At 42.8% G+C, this 22,073-nt stretch overlaps 1 protein-coding gene across 1 annotated transcript in view; it reads right to left on the reverse strand.

Moving 5' to 3' along the window:
• Window positions 1-604: 604 nt before the first annotated feature.
• spire1b (spire-type actin nucleation factor 1b) overlaps window positions 605-22,073 on the reverse strand; it is a gene marked incomplete at both ends in the record, with an annotated part of 30,150 nt that continues 8,681 nt past the window's right edge. The window contains 16 exons of the mRNA XM_080857409.1: window positions 605-863; window positions 1,099-1,253; window positions 1,474-1,501; window positions 1,604-1,674; window positions 1,961-2,098; window positions 3,210-3,365; window positions 3,918-4,060; window positions 4,200-4,293; window positions 4,629-4,794; window positions 5,281-5,320; window positions 9,633-9,762; window positions 10,014-10,100; window positions 10,897-11,061; window positions 11,630-11,704; window positions 13,806-13,931; window positions 15,522-15,752. Of these exons, the coding sequence (XP_080713535.1) occupies window positions 605-863; window positions 1,099-1,253; window positions 1,474-1,501; window positions 1,604-1,674; window positions 1,961-2,098; window positions 3,210-3,365; window positions 3,918-4,060; window positions 4,200-4,293; window positions 4,629-4,794; window positions 5,281-5,320; window positions 9,633-9,762; window positions 10,014-10,100; window positions 10,897-11,061; window positions 11,630-11,704; window positions 13,806-13,931; window positions 15,522-15,752 (2,064 nt within the window). The remainder of the gene's footprint in view (window positions 864-1,098; window positions 1,254-1,473; window positions 1,502-1,603; window positions 1,675-1,960; window positions 2,099-3,209; window positions 3,366-3,917; window positions 4,061-4,199; window positions 4,294-4,628; window positions 4,795-5,280; window positions 5,321-9,632; window positions 9,763-10,013; window positions 10,101-10,896; window positions 11,062-11,629; window positions 11,705-13,805; window positions 13,932-15,521; window positions 15,753-22,073) is intronic.

The raw sequence follows: 22,073 nt of genomic DNA on the forward strand, positions 1-22,073 counted from the left end.
TTAACCCTGCAGGGAGAAATTGTGCTTTCCTCTGCCCTGAAGCATCATGGGTGGCTGATAACCAAATGCAACGCTTTCGGATGACATTCAGAGAGGGACCTGGTAGATCATGGGATGGTTTGTTTGGCGTGTCACCACCCACATTGTACACTCACCTATGGACTCTACGCCCTCGTCCCTGCTGTGAAGCGGAGTAGAGGGAGGAAAGAGGATGGAGGTTGACCATGAGGCACTCTTATGTACATTGGAAACAAAACATACAAAAACTGCTACGCCTTCATCTGGATGGAAGAGCTGGTTCATAATGATAAACACTGATGTCCCACAAGCACGACACTACCCACTACGCACCACATGAGCAACAGCCAGCCTCCACAACCCTTTTTTATGACCCTGTTGACACACTGACTCACTGAGACAAACACTGAACGAGATAGGATCCAACCTTGCTGAGAGAGAGAGAGAGAGAGAGAGAGAGAGAGAGAGAGAGAGAGAGAGAGAGAGAGAGAGAGAGAGAGAGAGATGGCTGCTTGAGGCCAGTTACACTGAGGGCCATTTTAAAGGGGGCTGAGGTCAGAGTTGGAGAGGGATATCCATGCAGAGTCTACACCTCATTGATTGTTCTCTCCGAGGGCTTGTACTCGCCGGCCTTGGGGGAGGCCGAAGTCACGCTGAAGGACTGGGTCTTGCGCTTCAAGCGCGCTCGTTTGGTGGCCAGTGACAGGCTGTGCTTGCTGGAGGAGATGATGTCAGAGATGAATTTCTTGCAGTCCACGCACACCTCCATGGTGCTCCAGTCCTCCGTCAGCTCCTTGGGCAACTCCACCTCATCTTTCGATGAACTGGAACTGTGCTTTGACAACCTGGGCAGGGGTGAGAGAAATCGATTAGAAACAGTTGGAGAGAAAGAGAGAAAAGTGTTGGGGGGGGGGATAAAAAGATCATCTCCTCTGCCTCTTTGGGAGGTCAGCAATACTTCATCATCATCATCATCGTCATCATAATGTAATACATAACACCCATATATGGCCAAAATCTAGCCAGAGGTAGATCTGTCATTTAGTGAAGCATGGCACCGGAGAGGGTCAGGGTTGGTACCTGGACATAGTCCTCTGGACGGCGTGTCGGCGGGGGCTACCGCTGGGTTTGTCAGGCTTCTGGGCTGCTGGCTCCTTGACCAGCGTAGCAGTGGAGGTGGAGGGGCCCAGGGAGTAGATTGGTAAACTGGCATAGGGCCTCGACGGCAGCCTCATCTGAGGCACACAGAGACAGAGTTATGAGAGAAAACAGTGTGAAGAAGAAGCGATCTTGATTAATATACTCTTTATCAAAACACTACTAAAAGTATAAATATATAACTATTGTTTAAAGTGTGCTCTTTCCTCTCAACTCAGTCTGGTCAAGTAAAGGATAGAACAATATATACTACATCATTAATGAAAAAGAAATGAAATAACTGAAACAACTACTCACCTTCTTACAGCACTGAGAACACACCGGCCTGAAACAAATGGAGGGGTAGAGGGTTAGTAGTGTTCAAATCTCTTAATCTTGGAAAGTCTGCAAGCCAGCAGACAGAAAAGTGAGAAAGATAGTGCTTTACCTTTTGCAGAACTGGCAGGTGTAGGACCAGATGAAGAAAGAAAACCTCTTGGTTCGGCAACAGAAGCACAGCTTGTTGGGAAAAAAAGTAAAACATTTCTTGTCGCAACTGACGATTCAATAGGCAGAATATTTAGGATTGCAACAGCATGAATTGTCTCTGTTGTCTAGTTACATAAGGATAATTAAATAAACACAATGAATAGGCACCGCAATGTGTTCTTGACCTGAACCCAGTGTGAAGGGCCTAATGGCACTGGAAGTGTGTTTGTATATTCCTCTTTATGCCTGAAAGGTGTAGCATGCTAATTTACAGCATGCTACACCTCTTATTGAGAAACATTGGCCTGTGGCTAACCTTTCCCTTCTTCAGGGCATTGTAGACGTCCCTGTACTGCTGGAACTTCTCCAGCTCTGCTTTGACGAGCACCTGCCGGATGTGCATCACCTCCTCTACTGTCAGTGCCAGGCACTCCACGGGGTAACAGAACTCCTCCTGACAGGAATGTAAAACATAAACACCGTTACCATGGCAACGCCAGACATGGGACTCACTCTGCTCCAAATGTCACCGCCTGCCCCCCACCCTTGCCGGCCCCTTTTCACTCTTCTCCTCCAGCAGTGACGAAAGCCCTCTGTCACTGTCAACCCCAGAGAGCCCTTGGCAGGGCTAGAATGTGAGGTCTCCAATGTAAGATGGCAACATTTCCTCATCGTGCACTATGAACAGCACTAAAACAGTGATGACTGAATGACTGAACACTAGAGTGCTTGCTTAAGGTTCAATTGCAGACGACTAGAAATCATAAATCTGATTTTGAGGGGTAGAGGCCCAGCAATTCAATAGATTCAGCCAAATTCAGCTCAACTCAAATACAAACCTCTGGGCTTCTATTTGTGTTTGTGCTAAAACCATCCCTTAGCAACATGGCCAGACTGGCATGTTTACAGGTGCTGCATCTACATCAATGCACTAAATATGTGTCTCATATTCTTGGCTCCCAACATGAACCAGCCTTTGCATCACATAGTTCTTAACATTCCTTAAAATGGCATCACTTGAAGACAGAACATTAGGACATGCTGGAGACACAGCACATCCTTTCAGGCACTTCAGCTAAAATTGCTACGCTACGGCTGTTGCTAAAGAGAGAGAAGCTGAAGCTTTGATTAGGGCAATGATTAGTGCACCACTCTGACCTTCGTAAGACCTTGGCAACACTGAACTTGAAACCACACAAACATGATGTAATCAAAACCACATCTGTTTGATAAATAGCTATAAGAAAGTCACAATAAACACAGCAGTATGTGATGTGTTTTCTGTTTTGGTAGGTTGGACAAAACGTGCTAGTTTGTACAGCAGTCATACAATAAATGCTGTTACATGTTACCTATACATTTTTGAAAATGGGTTTGATATGAACCACTGAAATACGTTCTTGTTAGTCATTAATGGGGTCAAGTTTAGTGTTACCCACTACACTGGGTGAATACTGCCCTCTAGGCTAAATTCATGAGCTAAACAAATGGCTGGCTACTAAACCTAGAAGCAGTAAGGGCTGGCGGAATTCTATGCTCTAGGTTGCAATGGTGACCAGGCAAACCTTTAGAACCTTCCTCCCAGACATGTACACCCGAGAGCATAAGGCAGCGAGTGAGCCAGTCATGCCCAGAACTGACACCTCCAGAGGGAGGGAGCTCTGGATGGGGTGCAGGGCAGAGAGGGGCGTCCGCCGTAGCAGGCAGCCCATCCACATCACCTGAGGATGCAGGAAGTCCACAGGGGAGGGAGGGAGGGGGGAGAAGTGAACGGAGGTCAAATACAGCCGTGATGGAGAAAAGCAGGGGAGTATGAGGACCCGGTGTGAAGGAGAAGCCGTGGCTGAGATGGGAGTTCATCAGATAAAGGTGCACCAAGATGCACTAAGCCAATTGAGCAAGAGATGGTGATCCAGCATGACATGACTTTCTTTCAACTGAAGGACAAAACAAATACAGTATGTACCCGAATGTATACAAGATCAACTTACTTCTGCTCAAGGATATAACAGTTATCTAACCCTCTAGAGTCGTGGGCAAAAAGCAGCAGTGCTGCTAGAAATATCTTTCAGAAACGTTTTTCAACCAGTCATCTGCTGGCATTAGGCTCTGCTTTTTACAGTTGAATGGTTTGAAAATATGAAAAACTCTTGAGGAAGTGCAGCAGCTATCAGCAGCTAAAAATCACATAAATATAATTTTTCTAGTATCAAAACCACTGAAGTAATTTTCAAATCAAAGAAGGATCTCTTGACAATGCCAGTACTACTCACCAGAGACTTGGAGCTTTGTCTGGTGGGAGGCAGAAACTGGCGTACGTTAGTGGGGGTCTCCTTCTCTATGGAGTGCCTCCGCTGGGCCACCTGCCTCCGCTCCGGCTGCGGGGTGGAGGAGATGGGCAGGAACATGGGTGGCGCTGGGAAGAACACACAGAGTGCTCATCACAGCCATGCCACACCTGGCGACTCGGTGGTAAACAACACAAACAAACCCTGAACTGGTATGGTATGGTAAAACCGATTGCTGAGATATCTAGTCTAGTAAAGCAAACTCACTTTTCTTTCCCAGCACAGCTTCAGGAGATGTGTCCTCTACCACTGATGTAGAAATGCTGGAGCTGCTGGCGGACCTCCGACCTACCGTCTCATCCTAAGGTCACAGTCAGGACAATCCTATTACAAGATGGCACATGCAAGTGTGCAAAGACTGCCAAGAAGCACTTAGAGGACAGGGGAAATACATGACTACTGAACATAAAATCATGCATTCACATATTGCCTAGGTCTACAAACCCTCACACACATGCACACACACACACGCACACACACACACACAGACACACCGACACACACCACACACACACACACACACACACACACACACACACACACACACACACACACACACACACACACACACACACACACACACACACACACACACACACACACACACACACTCACTCTCAGCCCTTAAATACTCACGTCTGAGTCGGAGCTGTCTAGTTCAGACAGCGTGGGGGCTTGAAGCCTCCTCCTCTGAAAAAGACCCGATCCAGCACTGCCATTCGGATGCAGTGGCACGCCATTGGCCAGAGACCGCGTGCTGGCTGACATCCTGGCAGCATCAGGGGAGGACACATCTGCACAGCCACAGGCAGATACATTTACACAATAATACATCCAGTCACAGTCAAAAACACACTGGAAAGACACTAAATAGAGTAATCCAGCACAGGGTGAGTGGGGGAATGATTGGAGACGGAGTGGAAAAGCCATAGCAGGTAAGCAGACATAGCATGGTGAACGCACAGCAGAAAGCCGCCCGTATTTCTACCGATATTTCTTTGAACTCTTCCTACTATCCTGTTCTTCATTCTGCCATGTGTTCCAAATCCAATGGAGAATAAAAACATTAAAGTCTTGAGCAAGTTTGAGAAAAAAATGGCTACTGTCTCAGTGGCTATGCCATGTTAATGAGAGTTGGCTGGCTGACAGTTATATTCCTAAATACCTGGTGGCTTCATTAAGAGCAGAGCAGACAGATGGACACACACAGACTCAGCAGGTCTCAGTGGGGGGGGGGGGGACTGAGAGACAGGCTCTCACACATAGGCACGCAGCTTGGCTGCGTTACAGTAACAGGTCCTGAGGGGTGCTGATGCTTTTGCCTGCACCTATAAAAGAACACTTCTACGTGGGTTGAAAGAAGCTTCTTCCGAAAGGGATTTTCTACAGCTTCAGTAACATATTGGAAATACTGACACCTGTTTGACAACCTGTAAAGACGCTGTTGATGCTGATGTTTTCTGCGCTAGCTATTTTTAGCGCTGTTGGAGTTTATTTCCTGTCGGAAATCACACACAATCCTGCAGCTGCCATTTTGTCTGCATCATAATAAGTCTGAATCTGGAAATATGAGAACTGCATACAAATAGGAACCTGTTTGCAAATTCAATACTATAGAAGATAAACAAGTCTGTCAGCGGACCTGGAAAAGGTGTCTGAGGGCCTCGCTGCATAGTTGTGGATTTGTGGCAGGCGTGTAAAAGTGACTCCATTAGCTCCTCAGATTAAATTTCTGCAGACTCATTTGCCAAGATGAAAGGCCTCTCTGTGTGACAATGAAGGCCTGCGATGAAAGTCCACAGCCAGCTAGCACACTCCATTATTCTGTGAGCTTGTTTTGGAACTGAAACTTAAGAATGGTGCAAGGGCTTTCAAAGACTTTAGGTGACTGTTCTAGTTACAAATTATTCTAAACACTCTGTAAGCATGCAAACTATGTAAAAATGCCTGCAACAAAAGCATGTATTGAATACCTTCCTAAATGAGAATTAACTCCTCCTCTTTATTCTTTTTATATTCATTTATGTGCAAGAACTAATGTTGCAATTAGTGGGTTGAATTAAGACATTGAATATTTGTAAATAGCATGAGCCAATGATGAATATCTTGAGATATGTCGACATTGTATAATATGTAAATATACACACATCTTGTGAGCTGTTGATCATATCAGTGCCTTGATCACTGCTCACTGGCAAGGGTATCAAGGCTGAAATTACATCAAAGTGCTAATATAGCAACATTCCAGAGGAGGAATCCAGATGATTAATGTCCCCTTACTGTAAATATCTTAGATGAGGATTAATGTCCCCTTAATGTAAATATCTTTTTTATTGCTATGGCAACTGAAACCAAAAAAAGCAGTTTTGAAATTGCCAGATAGTGCAGTGTGCATTTTTTAGACATGTTCATGACAACACATTAGGTACCCCATCCATATCCAACTGGAATGTTACCAGAACTGACTGAAGCATGAAATGTAAAATGTCGATGTCCAACCACTGCACAAACAGTTACACAAAGAACACCACAAAACCACAACAGAAAACCTGTAGCCAGGTAACCTCTTATTCATTTACCTGACGTGTCAAAACTCTGTGACATGCTAAGTGGCCTAATAGCTGCAGGAAAACAGGCAGGCGATTAAAAACATCAACAGAGGAAAGGGTGAGCAGGCAAGAAAACAAAGTAAAACATCTTCTTTCACAAAGACCACTTGCAGAGAAGCCGGTCTCTGCTAGAGCCTTAATCAAATAACAATCTTCCCTGAAGAGTTTGTTATTTCCTGTGCTAAAGCATCACAAACAAAAGTTGTGCAATATTTTCTCTGTAGTGAAGCAATAGAGGAGTGGACACCACCACTATCTGACCAATCACACTTCTTATTGCTTCTCGTCATTGTGAAAAACAATGACCATCGTATTTATTAACACCCAACACATTCAAGACTGCATTGATTATTAAGTGAAGACAAGAAATTGAAACGAAACAACACAAAGTTTGTAGAGCCTCTCTGTGACATGTTGAGCTATCTGAGCTCTCCATGCCCCCAGCTCTGCATAGCACTGCAGAGACAGGCAGCTCTTGAGTGGCATGCTGCAGTCAGAGGAATGGTCAAGCCAGATTCATTAATGCTAAAACTCAATTGAGTCTTAATTGAGCTCTGGCATTTGGACATGTCCATGATTGTGGGATAACGGTCGAAGCCTGTGTAGGTACAATTGGAGCTCCACTGATGAATTTGTTTATTTTGTGATTTTAACTGAACTTTTACTGTGAAACGTAAACAGTCACACCTCTCCTCGAATAATTTCCTTTAACTGTAACGTAACCTGGTAGCACCTGAAGAATGTCCCCGACCTGGTCTACAAAACCCTGAGACTCCTTTGTTCTCTCTCTTACTCCTCTTACCTCTTTCTCCTCTCTGGCTCTCTCTCTTTGGCTCTCTGACCTCTGGGCAGAGGTCCCCTCCACTGTGTAGCCTGCTCAGGGCAGATGCACTGAACCCTTTTCTTATGGCAGCGACACCAAAGCCTGTCTAAGATTCCTCGTTAGCTAAGAACTGAGAAACGGAACCTTGCTAGCTCACATGCAACGGGAGCGAGAAAGCAAGACAGAGATGCCCAGCGAACTCAAGGGAAACCAAAGAGCAAAATGTTTACTCATGTCTGACCTAACACGTGTGTTCATCCTTTCATTCCTGCCCCAAACACGTGTGTTCATCCCTGTGCATGCGGAACATACGAAGGCAGAACAAAGAGAAACACACACATTCTTTCTAACCCACACCCAACATGCGCACATTCAAGCATGCCAGCAGACACTCACACTTACACTCTCACACACACACACACACACACACACACACACATTTTCTTCCTGTCTATCCATGTGTTTAACCTTATAATTCAACCTGATCTGCTGTTGTGTTGAATGGTTAATGCCTATCCAATCTGGTGAGGTCACCAACATTTTACTGGTGCTGTTGTCAAGATAGTTGCAGCATTATCTTTGTGGCCCTTGTGTGGAAAGTATTAACATTAATGCATAATTGCACCCACATTTATTTGGGGCCTGTCCAGAGCCATTGTCCTTTTGGTGCCCCTGTGTGAGGACCTATTGTACCTGTGTAAGGACCTATTGTACCTGTGTAAGGACCTATTGTACCTTCATCATTCTGGTGCCTCGTGTGAGGATAATACCATTATACCATATAAGTGTGATTCCGACTCAGCCGCAGAGCATGATGGCGTTATGCACCAGAGACGGTGAAACAGTGCAAATGAAATGATTCTTTCACTGGGTACTGAAACAAGCAGCTACACAAGATCACTGCTCCAATGGTAAAGACAGGTTGGAAGAAGAATCCATGAGAAGCAGTTCAACATGCGCATTACAGCAAAGGGATATCAATTGGCAGGTACAGAGTGCAAGAGCAGCGTTTGGGCTAGGTGACAGTTTGAAATCATGGGGTAAAGCTACATTGCTGGAGAGCAGGCAGATGATAACCAGCTTTGCTCTTGAGCAAGAAGAGGAAACTAGATGAGCAGCATCAGCTTCTCTAGCAAAGCAAGGACAATGGATAAACTGGCATAGTGTGGAGACGAGGGAGATCAGATGGATAGCACTTTGAGCTATGGATGCATTCAATTCATTGTTGGAGCCACGTATGATGTCCTCCCAACTGCACAGTACCTCAGTCAGTGGGTGGGTGAAGACAAAAGCTGCAAGTTGTGTTTGGGTGTTGGCTCATTGAAACATATTTTGACTGGATGTTAAACTAGCCTGACCCAGGGTTGCTATTCTTGGACACATAATCAGGTTTCAAAATAATGTGCGTGCCTGTTTGAGAAATGGGGCAAAGCAGGATATTGGATATTGCTAGCTGATATTAGACAACATCAAGTTCCACAATATATTGTTGTTTCTGCTATGAGACCAGACAAGGTATAGTATTCTGAGTGTGACCAATGGGTTTACTTTATTGAGTTAACAATTTCCTTTGAAAATGAGATTGCGGAAGCATGTGAAGGGAAGAAGCTAGAGTATGCGGAACTGGTAGCAAAAGAAAGACAACAAGGTTGGCAAGCACACACAAGACCAGTGGAGATAGGTGTTAGAGGCTTTGTAGCTAAATCAACCAATTTGGGTTTTCAAGGACAGTCACTCAAAGGAGCTGTCTGTGCCTGATTGAAAACATCAGTGATATGCTCATGAAGGCAGCTTTTTTGATGGTTGTTTTATGGTTTTGTGTTTAGCACTTGTGGGCTACAGACAGTGCCTGTTGTTCTGTAAAGGAGTGACCATGTTGCGGCTGTTTCCAGCCAGTTGTGCGTTGCTGTTGTATCTATGGTTGGGCAGTTGTTAAATTGGTTATGTTGCTGGGTATACTTGCACATAACAATGAGATGATTGGCCACTGTGGGAAGTCCCCAACCACTAGCAAAGGGAATTTAACATCTTTTCCTGTGTATAACTAAAGTTATAAAGTAAAACAGTGTTTTTTTCTCGTGCATTTTTATCTTAGCATGTATGTCATATACGTGTATGTTTGTATGTGTTTGGTTAAGTGTCTATTGGTGCAACAGGTAGAACGAGAGAGAGAGAGAGAGAGAGAGAAAGAGAGAGATGTACACTCACCTAGTCTGCTCCTGCGGATCTGGTCAGGAGACACAGGCCTCAACTTCCTCTCAGACTTGATCCCCTCCAGAATCCTCTCGTGGAGACTTGGAGGGTGCTCCACCTGGGGCTTCAGCTTTCGAGCCGCAACCTACAGGCAAGCAGGGAGGCACCAGAAGAGACAGGGGGACTTGAGATTAGCAGCTCTTGGTATGCCATTTGATAATCAAATAAGCTACTTCAGATGCAATTTTGCTTTTTACATTCACACTTATTGTGCATTGAAGCGCTTTATGAATTTAATACCTAACTAATTACTTATGTTCGGCCCTCATATCCCTAAAAAGTACTCTGATTGGTAAGCTGTTCTTAAATCACAGGTTACATCAGCAAATCACTCACAGGATTTAGAGGTGGTCTTGAGCGAATGAAGTCCAAGATGACCTCATGGGCACTCTTCTTTAGCCGTGGAGGAATATCTCCATTTACCTGCAGACACAGAAATGGGACAGTTCTCTTTAATTTGTGCAAAACCAAACATAAATGTACTAGACATTTGTTAGATTGCTCAAGTCAGTTTGAAAACAATCAAGCACCTGAAAAATAGTTACAGAGAGTTTTCTGGCAGCGTGTCTCACCAGACCACAAGAAAAAAAAAGTACATTTGAAATCAGGGCCAGTGAAGCTTTAACAAAGTTGATTATTAATGGAAGGTTTGTTTCTTTAAGCAAACTCTCCTCCTCTATCACAAGTTCCTGGAGCCAAGATTGATCTTAGACACTGTGCTGAAAAAATACAAAACATTTCTGACTTCTTGGAAAAGATCTGTAGTTCCAAAAATATGACCAGTAGAAGGTGTTGAAAATTGTATACTGAGATGTATGACAGTTTCAGGGAGCGCCACATTACTCACAATGTACTCCTCTAATCCATCTGCAAACTACGCTAAGTCCCCCTCACACCAGCACATGACTGGATACACTCCAACACCAGCACATGACAGGATACACTCCAAAACATCTAAGACATTTCTGTTATTTCAAGTTTGTTTATCTAACATCTCAGTGGAGTGATACAAGAAAACAAGTCTATCATTTGCGTCCCATAATTTCAAGATGTTCCATCATCAAGGAAATATTTATCTAGTACTTCATATTGAGGGTTTAGTGTTTTCACTGGTTGCATTGCTTACAGTAACAAGCAGTAGGTTTCATGAGTTTAAGTACATGAAATTGTCAGAAGGTTTCCCTGGTGCTTCCAAAGACATGTTTCTTTCTTGACTCACCAAAACACTGCGCAGTTTGTAGCGCCTGAAGCGTATGTCATCCATGAGCATCTCGTAGGGTGTCAGCTGGAACTCGATGGCCAGCGGGTTGTACTGGCGCTCCTGCACCTTCTTCAGCTTCACGCCGTGCCTAAGGTCCTTCATCACCTGCACCCAGAACTGAGCCTATGCAGAGGAGAAGCCCACAGTCAAACCAAGGTCTCAGTTACAGGCAAATAAGCTCCAACAGCTCTGGGTACTATTACACAAGTTGAAATGTTTGGGGAAAATAGCCTGCCTTCCTATAGATTAGAGGGGAGGGGAATGTAGAGAAAACCTTTTAATCCAACTAATACCAATGGCTACTGGTAAAACGTCAACACTCTCATACACAGAGCAGAATCCACACAAACACACACACACACACACACACACACACACACAACACACACACACACACACACACACACACACACACACACACACACACACACACACACACACACACACACACACACACACACACACACACACACGCACGCACACACACGCACACACAGGCGCACACACACACACACACACACACACACACACACACACTCACACAGACACCCACACAAACACACAAGGGTGGTGCTCATATGTAACTGTGAGTCAGTGTGATAAGGAGATTGGCTGCATGGAGCTGAGCTGAGTCTGGTTTAGTCACAAGGCGGCACAGACAGGTATGAAGTGGCGGTGACAGGCCCCTCACCCAGTCAGCATTCTGCAGCTCAGTCAACTCCCTGCCAGGGTCGTCCACAGCATCGCCCCCCATCTTACGCAGGTTCTAGAGGAGGGGATGAGAGACACACAGACACAGAGACAGAGAGGGGACATTTTAAGTGATAGACAGAAAAAGAGAGATGTTTATTTGTAAGATCCTTTCTTATTTATAATAATCAATTGTTTGATTCAGGTGGATTTCACATAACACATACCAAATCAATAGACCCCTGCCTTCAGTTTGAATACCACCAAGTGTCCGAAGCCAGAGCCACAAACTTGATTCCTGGCCTTTTATCACTGAGCCAGAGCCAACAGACTCGATTGTTGGCTTTTGGCTACAGCCACGACAAGATGGTTAGAGCCAGGCATATTAGCATTTAGATGGCCATGGTAAAGCTAAACCCCCTCTGCCTGGCATTCACACCCTTCTAGCATAAACTAGATAGACTTCATCCTTCATTCTCCTAGTTAATTAGCCGTTAGTGATACAATTTCACCCATGAAATGACAAATTAGTTACAAATTTCCAGTCTCCACAGAAATGCAGTGCGTTTTAGCAGTTAATTATATTTAAAAGCGGGGGAGAGACTCTGGAAATCCAAATGTACCACCAACACAGCCAGTCTGCAGCTGATAATTAGAGTACAATACCTCAGTTTAAATGGCAGTCACAATCTGTCTAAAGTCAGCAATGGGCTATACAATTACATGTGCATGTGATAGTCAGTTAAAATACGACACAATCATAACCAGGTGTGGTAACTGTGGTTTCTTTCTTGCTGACAGCCATAGAGGCCAATATTTATATTCACTGATGCTTTTTGTTTTGTTTCATGTGCAGTGTTTACTATCACACATGAACATGCGGTGCCCTCTTGACCACAAAATAAAATCAGCGGGAATAAGATTTTGGCTCTGCTCTGGGCAGAGGGCTTGTTTTCCTGCGCCTCAGTAATGCAGGTACAATTATAGCTCCGTAACAGCCTTCCTCTGTAGCCTCTTTTGTTACCAAGTAAAAGGTTTTTCAGTGGCACACAAATCTCCCTGAGGGAGGAAAGCACCACGACAGAGAGCAGCAAATGTGTGTGTGTGTGTGTGTGTGTGTATGTGTGTGTGTGTGTGTGTGTTTGTGTGTGTGCGTGTGTGTGCATTCATGCATGTGTTTATACGTTAAGCAAAAAACCTACTGTACTGATACACATATCCATCTAAAACTTCACAGTACCTAAGTGAATGTGCCTTGATGTAAAGTTTACCAACATGATTATACAGGGAGCTTAAACCTTGACCTACAAACTTCATTCCAGTTTATGATGACGCTGATTGGTGAAGGCTATAATCTGCAACCTGACTCCAGTCACACATCACCTCAGCACATCCAACTGATCCCAGACCAGGCATCTAGACCTACTGACTTACTACCTACTTTCTGATCAGAATGTACATCAGCGCTTTGTCAATCTACAGGTCCTTAAATCCATGTTTCTCAGACGTTTTCTCTCCCTATTAATGTAATCTTCTTACGCACTGCCTTGTAAGAAGAATCCGGTCTCTTTTGTAACAGAGAATTATGTAATGACTTAAAACCTTGGCTCTAAGCAAACGGATGGCGAAGGAAGGCAAATCGTTAGCATAGCACAACCCCTTAGGGGGCACACTCACCGCTAATCATTCCCATTCCTGCAGCAGTTAGGATAAACTCACAGTATGAGCAATTATGGATAAAAATGTAATTTCTTTTCTGATGAAAGATATTAGGGCAGCTATTTAAGTTAACCGTCACAATGTATCTATCCAATATAAATGAATAACTCTTCCAGTACAACACTAGTGAGAACATTTTAAACCAATTCTGTCTTCATGGTGCCCTCCTTTATCCTTATACAATAGACACTGTGTGTGCTCTTCAGCTGGTACAGGCACTCACCCAGTATACAGAGCCTACAGCTTTGTGCTGTTGTGTAAAAGTAATGGGCAGTACTTTACTAAGAAAGTCTCCTTTGCGCTCTCTTAAAAGAATATAAAATATATCTAATGAAATCAGATTTCTTTGTGCATCTGACCATAGCTACATCAATCAACCGTTAACTGCTTTCCAGTGGGGGAAAGGAATGTGCTGGAGACGGTGATCATGTGCCAATGTTCACACCAGAGCCCCTCACCTCTTTAGCGTTGCGGATCTTCGACAGGAAGGTACGCAGCTCTCTGGTTTCTGTGTATAGGGCACGGCACACCGCCTGGTAGTGAGCAGGAGCGTCTGAGGGACTGGGGAGGTGGGAGGAGCACAGCTACAAGGGAGAGAGGGAGAGAGAGAGAGAAGGAAGGAAAGTTGGGGGCACAGAGAGAGAAAGAGAAAGAGAGGGGGCACAGAGAGAGAGAAAGAGAGAGAGGAGAGAGAGAGAGAGAGAGAGAGGAGAGAGAGAGAGGGTTGGGAGAAGGTAGAGGCAGAAAGAGAAAACAAGGAAGAATGAGACAGAGATGTCATCCTTTAGCCAAAGCATCCTACACCTGCTGCACTGTTCCTGCCTGTGCATCATCAGTACTGGAGCAACAGGTAGGGCTGTATGAAGTCAGCTGCATGTGGGTGTTGGAGGATCACAGCAGATATAAACAAACCATACATTCTCTTCTCCTCCAGGGCCTGAGCAGACGGCACTGTGAGTCACGCTCCGTTGGAGCTTTGGCACAAGTTCTTCTGCATCACCTCAGGGGGCAGTAATGATCTCATCAACAAAAGCCCTGGTTTGGTTCTAAATGAAATGCTCTTAAAATGTAGAGTTCAAAGTCTTTACTGAAGAGGAAAAGTTGTTTAATATGGATATGTCGGATATGTCGACCATAATCCATATAGTCATCATCTGTTTAAAGGGATTAGCTTTCATAACTGAGCAAACCTAGATCTTGAATAAAGTGAAACCAATATCTGAGCTCGGAAAAAGGTTTGGGAGAGATTAATCTAAAAAGACAGTGAGTAAGTCTGATGGAAGTGGATGTGTGAGTATGAGGGACCAGGACGTACATTATATAACGAAACAGGAGTACAGGAATGTGAAAAAGGCATGAGTAAGCAGATGGGGCTAAGAGATCTAGAAACTAATACATGCTTGGGAAAGGGAAGAAATCAATGACAAACCCAGTGTTGAATGAAACCACAGCTAACTAAGGTCACTGTAGTGTGGGTACAGAGATCCCAGTCTGCCCCCAGCCTCCTCACTAGTAGTCCCCGTGCTGCAGGGAGGAAATCCCGCAGTGCAAAAGATTACAGTTCTCTGTGCCCTCCATCCTGGGCACTGCGTGCCTGATAATGCTGCTTATGTAACATATTGGCTGGTTCATTTTAGGGCCGATGCAGCCTGATCAGTGATGTGAAATGCTGCTTGCTACTTGAGTGTCTGCCCTGCTTACCCCTATCTTAACTGTACGGGAGACTTCCATTCATTCCAAGTGGTGAGAACTGATGGAGAACTAATGAGAGCTAATGGAGGCTCTGCAGTACATAGCCACACTAGATCACTACAGTATGCACCATACTCTGCTCTACATGCCTATGTAAGGCCTTTGAAGTATTATACACAAACCCATAATGGAGTGTACTATAACATTGAAACATGGCAAGATTATGCATTACACTGTGTAAACCATGTATCAAGTACATGAAATACATAAATCCATACTTAATACCCAAAACATAGCTATTGTGTTCTTTATACAAGTTGTTATATACAGTGCACATATAGACCATAATCTTTTATGTACACAAAGTGCACAGAGTACATACTGGGTGCAAATATTTACTTTGCTAACAGAGCCAAGACATCTTCAGTTGTTGCTCCATGGCATGAACATTCCAAAAGCCAACGTGTAACAGAGGGAAATACCTTCAGGATGTCTCGGTAGCTTCGGACACTGCAGACCAGTGCAGGCCCTTCCTCATCCTCTTCCTCGGTGGCCTCGTAGCCCTCGTCAGGGCAGGTGTCCCTCGCGGCGTCGGCCATGTTGGTCATGAGGTCGATGAGCTGCTCCAGCGGGGGGCTCAGCTCCCGCTCCTCGTTCTCCTTCAGGCCGTAGTCTAGGGCCTTATAGATCATGATGCCCAGAGACTCGATCACCTACAAACACACACAAACACACATGAACACACCATGCATACACAACACACAATACACAGGCACAGATGCACACACACACGCGCGCGTGCGCACGGGCATAGGCATACCGTAGGAGCAAATGCAAAAACGTACACACAGTTCAAACATATAAGTGAGCACAAATAGGCCTACGCCAAAGCCATGGATACAAACGGCACTCTACAATACCAATATACAAATATACAATATAGATGAAAAATATAATTACCAATACAAGTGAAAAATCTAAACAGGCAGAGGCCAACAAAAATGAATTAAAATTCAGCTAGGAGATAGAAAACATGAAGTTGATGTTGGATAACAAAGAGACGTAATATAAAAAAATATTATATAATAATCCCATTCTCCAAACTGCTATTATATTCACATAGAGTGTAGTCAGGCAGTCTGTGTCAATACACCCATCTTAATTTCCCACCATGAAAAATAATCGTTAAACACAGAAAACTGACTTGGAAGACAAACAGTGAATGAAAGGAGAGTATAAGTAATTGGTTTACGGTGTCTTAAATCCACATGTTCATGTTCTGCCAGGCAAATATAAATGGATGGATTTGTGCAGCGGTTATGCAATGTAATCCACATCTCTGAGCAGTTTGCGCCTGACAGCTGTGACACTGTGAATGCACAGCCATTCATAATAATGTTCCCTCAACCATGCACAATAACATCACAGCCCATGAACCCCGGCCGTTATAGCTTCTGCAGGCCAGTGTTATTGCTCCAATGCTGTACTGTAGCTGAACTGAAGATGAGCGCAGGGGATACAAGCTGTTGGCTTCGAACCTTGTGGTGACAAGGGGCCGACTATCTGACTAGATTAAGTGAATATGCTTAACACAACACGCTAACCTCTAGGCATACAGAAGGTTATTTACAGACTTGTAATAACAACTCTATGCCGAGGCGGTAATAACAAATTAAGTTGATTTCAAATCCACATCAAATCCAAGCTTCCTTGATCATAATCCTTCTCTGCTGAGTAAGAGTGGAGGTATTTTATTTTCAGAAGAGGCCCACAGTCATGGCTCAATGAACCTAAAAAACCTCAACCTAGCTTGCAGGCTGTTCTTTTTTTAAATGAGGGAGATTCGGGAAATAAAGTTTACCTTCCAAGAAAGTCTTAAACTGCGCAGAGCAATTTATTCAGATTAGTGGCACTGATTATCATTCTGTACTTGCAGATAAGGCAAATAGCTATCCTTAAGGTAATTAGATCATGCAAAATGCATGCATTGCTGGGAGCCTGAGCTAAGATGAATCCCAAGGCAACGTACAAATATTTGAGCATGAATGGAAACATGGGGGGGGGGGGGGGGGGTGTGTGCAGTGACCCTCCTTTTGAAGATCCAGTAACACAACACCAGAGATCAAATGTCCAGGTACTGAATTTTCCCACCATACCTGAGAAGCCAGAGTAGTAGTAGAGACAAGCAGGAGACAAGCAGGAGCTCTGGCTACTATGTATAATCAGTGGCTCTGAACTCCCTTCATATTCTTCAATTGTCATGAAAAAATATTGAGGCAAGATCCAAGACTAGGGTTAACTAATCCTACAATGTCACATTATGACAGTGTAAACAGGTTTAAAGCTGCCCACTTGCTCTCACTTCAGCTGATGCACCACATCAACATAAGCCCTCTCCATTCTTATATGTCAACTTGTTCTACAGAGACACAGCATGCCACCGCATACTTTCAAGCCAGTAAGCACACTACTTAATGACATTAGACACCCTCATTTCACTTCCATCCTTAACATGGGAGAGCATAACAACAAGCTGTGCATCCGTGAGAAGGCAGAGTTTGCAGAAAATTACAGATGATATAAAGGGGCCTCGGTTCCAACCAACTAAATCGTAAGAGCTTTGTCTAAAAAGTGGCATATACTCACACTTTTGAAGAAAGCCAGTACACCACTGTGACTGGCAACTGGGTCAGCTCTAGGTGCTGTTTTGTCGAGCACAGTGGCAGAAACATTATCCAGTTTCCAATTATATGTCCAGATCTCATTCTAAAGCTTGTGACTCGGGGGAAAGAGGACACAGTAGAATGATGGCAGAGAGGGACTTAGAATGAGAAGAGTGGGGAAAAACATCAAAGAGGATTTACAGACCTGCAGAAGCCTGAAAAAATCTTGCCACAAAATGAGCGGGTTTCTAAAGCACACCAAATGAAACTAGAAAATGCATTTCCTGAAGGAAATACCAGTGCATGAAATGCAAAAGTTAGGAAAGGAAGGAGAAAAGAAAGAAGAGTGAAAGAAGGAAAGAAGAAAGGAAAGAACAGTGGAAGAAGGAAAGAAGAGTGAAGAAAGGAGAGAAGAGAGGAAGAAGGAAAGAAGAGTGAAAGAAGGAAAGAAGAAAAGAAAGAAGAGTGAGGAAAGGAAAGAAGAGTGGAAGAAGAAAAGAAAGAAGAGTGAAAGAAGGAAATCATAGTTGAAGAAGGAAAGAAGAAAGGAAAGAAGAGTAAAAGAAGGAAAGAAGAAAGGAGAGTGAAGAAAGGAAAGAAAAGTGAAAGAAGGAAAGAAGAGTGGAAAAAGGAAAGAAGAGTGAACAAGAGTGAAAGAGAAAAAGAGAGTGAAAATATTGAAAAAAGGAGATAAAAATGGAATGAAGAAGAGAGATTGAGTGTGAGAGAAAGTAGACAATGCCTAGGAATAACAATACAGGGCATTTCATGCACTGCATGAAATGCCCTGTATTGTTATTCCTAGGCTTCTTCTTCTTCTTCTTCTCACCTTTTTCTGCGATTAATTCAGCCCGAACCGCTAAACGTAGAAACTTCATTCAAACTTTGTCGCGTAGGTCTTGTAAAGGACACTTATGCTATGTATTTTTCACTTTTCTAAACTTTATACTTTTTAAGATATTAAATAAAAACGAATCTAAATTTTCCCATTGACTTACATTGGGCCATTATGACATCATAATAGGGTCTTTAAACTGGCTTGCACCTGTGCTTCACTGACACCTGCGCCAAATCAAAGGAACCTCTTCTCTGTCCCTCTCAATTTAACTGTAACTAGGAACATTAAGACACCTTCCATTCTCTACTTTTTTTTCTCTCCATCTCTCCATCTTTCTCTCTATCCCTCTCAGTCTACTTTCTCTCACACTCAATCTCTCTTCTTCACTCCATTTTTATCTCCTTTTTTCAATATTTTCACTCTCTTTTTCTCTTTATCCAGAGCCACTCTTGTTCACTCTTCTTTCCTTCTTCCACTCTTCTTTCCTTTCTTTTTCCACTCTTCTTTCCTTCTTTCACTTTTCTTTCCTTTCTTGACTCTCCTTTCTTCTTTCCTTCTTTCACTCTTCTTTCCTTTCTTCTTTCCTTCATTCACGCTTCTTTCTTTTCTTCTTTCCTTCTTCAACTATTCTTTCCTTCTTTCCTTTCTTCACTCTTCTTCCCTTTCTTCACTCTTCTTTCTTTTCTTCTTTCCTTCTTCCACTCTTCTTTCCATCTTCCACTCTTCTTTCCTTCTTTCACTCTTCTTTCTTTTCTTCTTCCTTTCTTAACTTTTGCATTTCATGCACTGGTATTTCCTTCAGGAAATGCATTTTCTAGTTACAGTGCATGAAATGCCCTGTATTGTTATTCCTAGGCTTCTTCTTCTTCTTCTTCTTCTTCTTCTTATTCTTGTTACCTTTTTCTGCGATTAATTCAGCCCGAACCGCTTAACGTAGAAACTTCATTCAAACTTTGTCGCGTAGGTCTTGTAAAGGACACTTATGCTATGTATTTTTCACTTTTCTAAACTTTATACTTTTTAAGATATTAAATAAAAACTAATCGAAATTTTCCCATTGACTTACATTGGGCCATTATGACATCATAATAGGATCTTTAAACTGGCTTGCACCTGTGCTTCACTGACAGCTGCGCCAAATCAAAGGAACCTCTTCTCTGTCCCTCTCAATTTAACTGTAACTAGGAACATTAAGACAACTTCCATTCTCTACTTTTTTTCTCTCCATCTCTCCATCTTTCTCTCTATCCCTCTCAGTCTACTTTCTCTCACACTCAATCTCTCTTCTTCACTCCATTTTTATCTCCTTTTTTCAATATTTTCACTCTCTTTTTCTCTTTCACTCTTCTTTCCTTCTTCCACTCATCTTTCCTTCTTCCACTCTTCTTTCCTTCTTTCACTTTTCTTTCCTTTCTTCACTCTCCTTTCTTCTTTCCTTCTTTCACTCTTCTTTCCTTCATCCTCTCTTCTCTACTTTCTTCACTCTTCTATCCTTTCTTCTTTCATTCTTCCACTCTTCTTTCCTTTCTTCTTTCCTTCTTTCACTCTTCTTTCTTTTCTTCTTTCTTTCCTAACTTTTGCATTTCATGCACTGGTATTTCCTTCAGGAAATGCATTTTCTAGTTCTTCTTATTCTTCTTACCTTTTTCTGCGATTAATTCAGCCCGAACCGTTTAACGTAGAAACTTCATTCAAACTTTGTCGCGTAGGTCTTGTAAAGGACACTTATGCTATGTATTTTTCACTTTTCTAAACTTTATACTTTTTAAGATATTAAATAAAAACGAATATCAATTTTCCCATTGACTTACATTGGGCCATTATGACATCATAATAGGGTCTTTAAACTGGCTTGCACTTGTGCTTCACTGACACCTGCGCCAAATCCAAGGAACCTCTTCTCTCTGTCCCTCTCAATTTAACTGCAACTAGGAACATTAAGACACCTTCCATTCTCTACTTTTTTTTCTCTCCATCTCTCCATCTTTCTCTCTATCCCTCTCAGTCTACTTTCTCTCAGACTCAATCTCTCTTAATCACTCCATTTTTATCTCTTTTTTTCAGTATTTTCACTCTCTCTTTATCCAGAGTCACTCTTCTTTCCTTCTTCCACTCTTCTTTCCTTTCTTCTTTCCTTCTTCCATTTTTCTTTCCTTCTTCCACTCTTCTTGCCTTTCTTTTTTTCCTTCTTCCACTCTTCTTTCCTTCTTCCACTTTTCTTTCCTTTCTTCACTCTTCTGTCCTTCCTTCTTTCCTTCTTCCACTCTTCTTTCCTTTTTTATTTCATTCTTTCACTCTTCTTTCCTTTCCTCTTTCCTTCTTCCATTCTTCTTTCCTTCTTTCACTCTTCTTTCTTTTCTTCTTTCCTTCTTCCACTCTTCTTTCCTTCTTCCATTCTTCTTTCCTTCTTGCACTCTTCTTTCTTTTCTTCTTTCCTTCTAACACTCTTCTTTCCTTTCTTCTTTCCTTCTTCCACTCTTTTTTCCTTCTTCCACTCTTCTTTCCTTCTTCCACTTTTCTTTCCTTTCTTCACTCTTCTGTCCTTCCTTCTTTCCTTCTTCCACTCTTCTTTCCTTCTAACACTCTTCTTTCCTTTCTTCTTTCCTTCTTCCACTCTTTTTTCCTTCTTCCACTCTTTTTTCCTTCTTCCACTCTTCTGTCCTTCCTTCTTTCCTTCTTCCACTCTTCTTTCCTTTTTTCTTTCATTCTTTCACTCTTCTTTCCTTTCCTCTTTCCTTCTTCCATTCTTCTTTCCTTCTTTCACTCTTCTGTCCTTCCTTCTTTCCTTCTTCCACTCTTCTTTCCTTTCTTCTTTCCTTCTTTCACTGTTCTTTCATTTCGTCTTTCCTTCTTCCACTCTTCTTTCCTTTCTTCACTCTTCTTTCTTTTCTTCTTTCCTTCTTCCACTCTTCTCTCCTTTCTTTTTTCACTCTTTCACTTCTTTCTTTTCTTTTTCCATTCTTCTTTCTTTTCTTCACTCCTTCTTCCACCCTTCTTTCCTTCTTTCACTTTTCTTCTTCCTTTCTTAAATTTTGCATTTCATGCACTGGTATTTCCTTCAGGAAATACATTTTCTAGTTACCTCTTTTTTTGCCACACCACCACAGGGCCATTTTCAGGTACCTTTTCACAGCATCAATCATCTTTTCCTGGTACACCATTCAGCCATTTCCAAGTAAAGTTTCTCAGAGCTTCTGATAATATTTTAGTATGGACATTATTACACTCAAATAACAAAATGCCAGCCTTGCAGACATATTAGCACTGAACATATCAGAGGCTTCACCATCATCAGACATTTGTATGTACAGGAGAGTTTATATAAATAATATTGATTGAATTTGCAGCAGTAGATGAGTATAAGGTCAGACTACATCTAAATAATCTCAATACCAATGTCATGTTTTAATGATAATAATAATTTTGAAGTGAATGCCATAAAATCAACATTTTGAAATTCCACTGATTCCACAAGTTGTCCACTCAACATAGTTCATAGTCATAACCACTGTATATAATGAGTAGTTTCCTAG

This window comes from Sprattus sprattus (genome assembly GCF_963457725.1).
Source record: "Sprattus sprattus genome assembly, chromosome: 19".
Classification (NCBI taxonomy): Eukaryota; Metazoa; Chordata; class Actinopteri; order Clupeiformes; family Clupeidae; genus Sprattus; species Sprattus sprattus.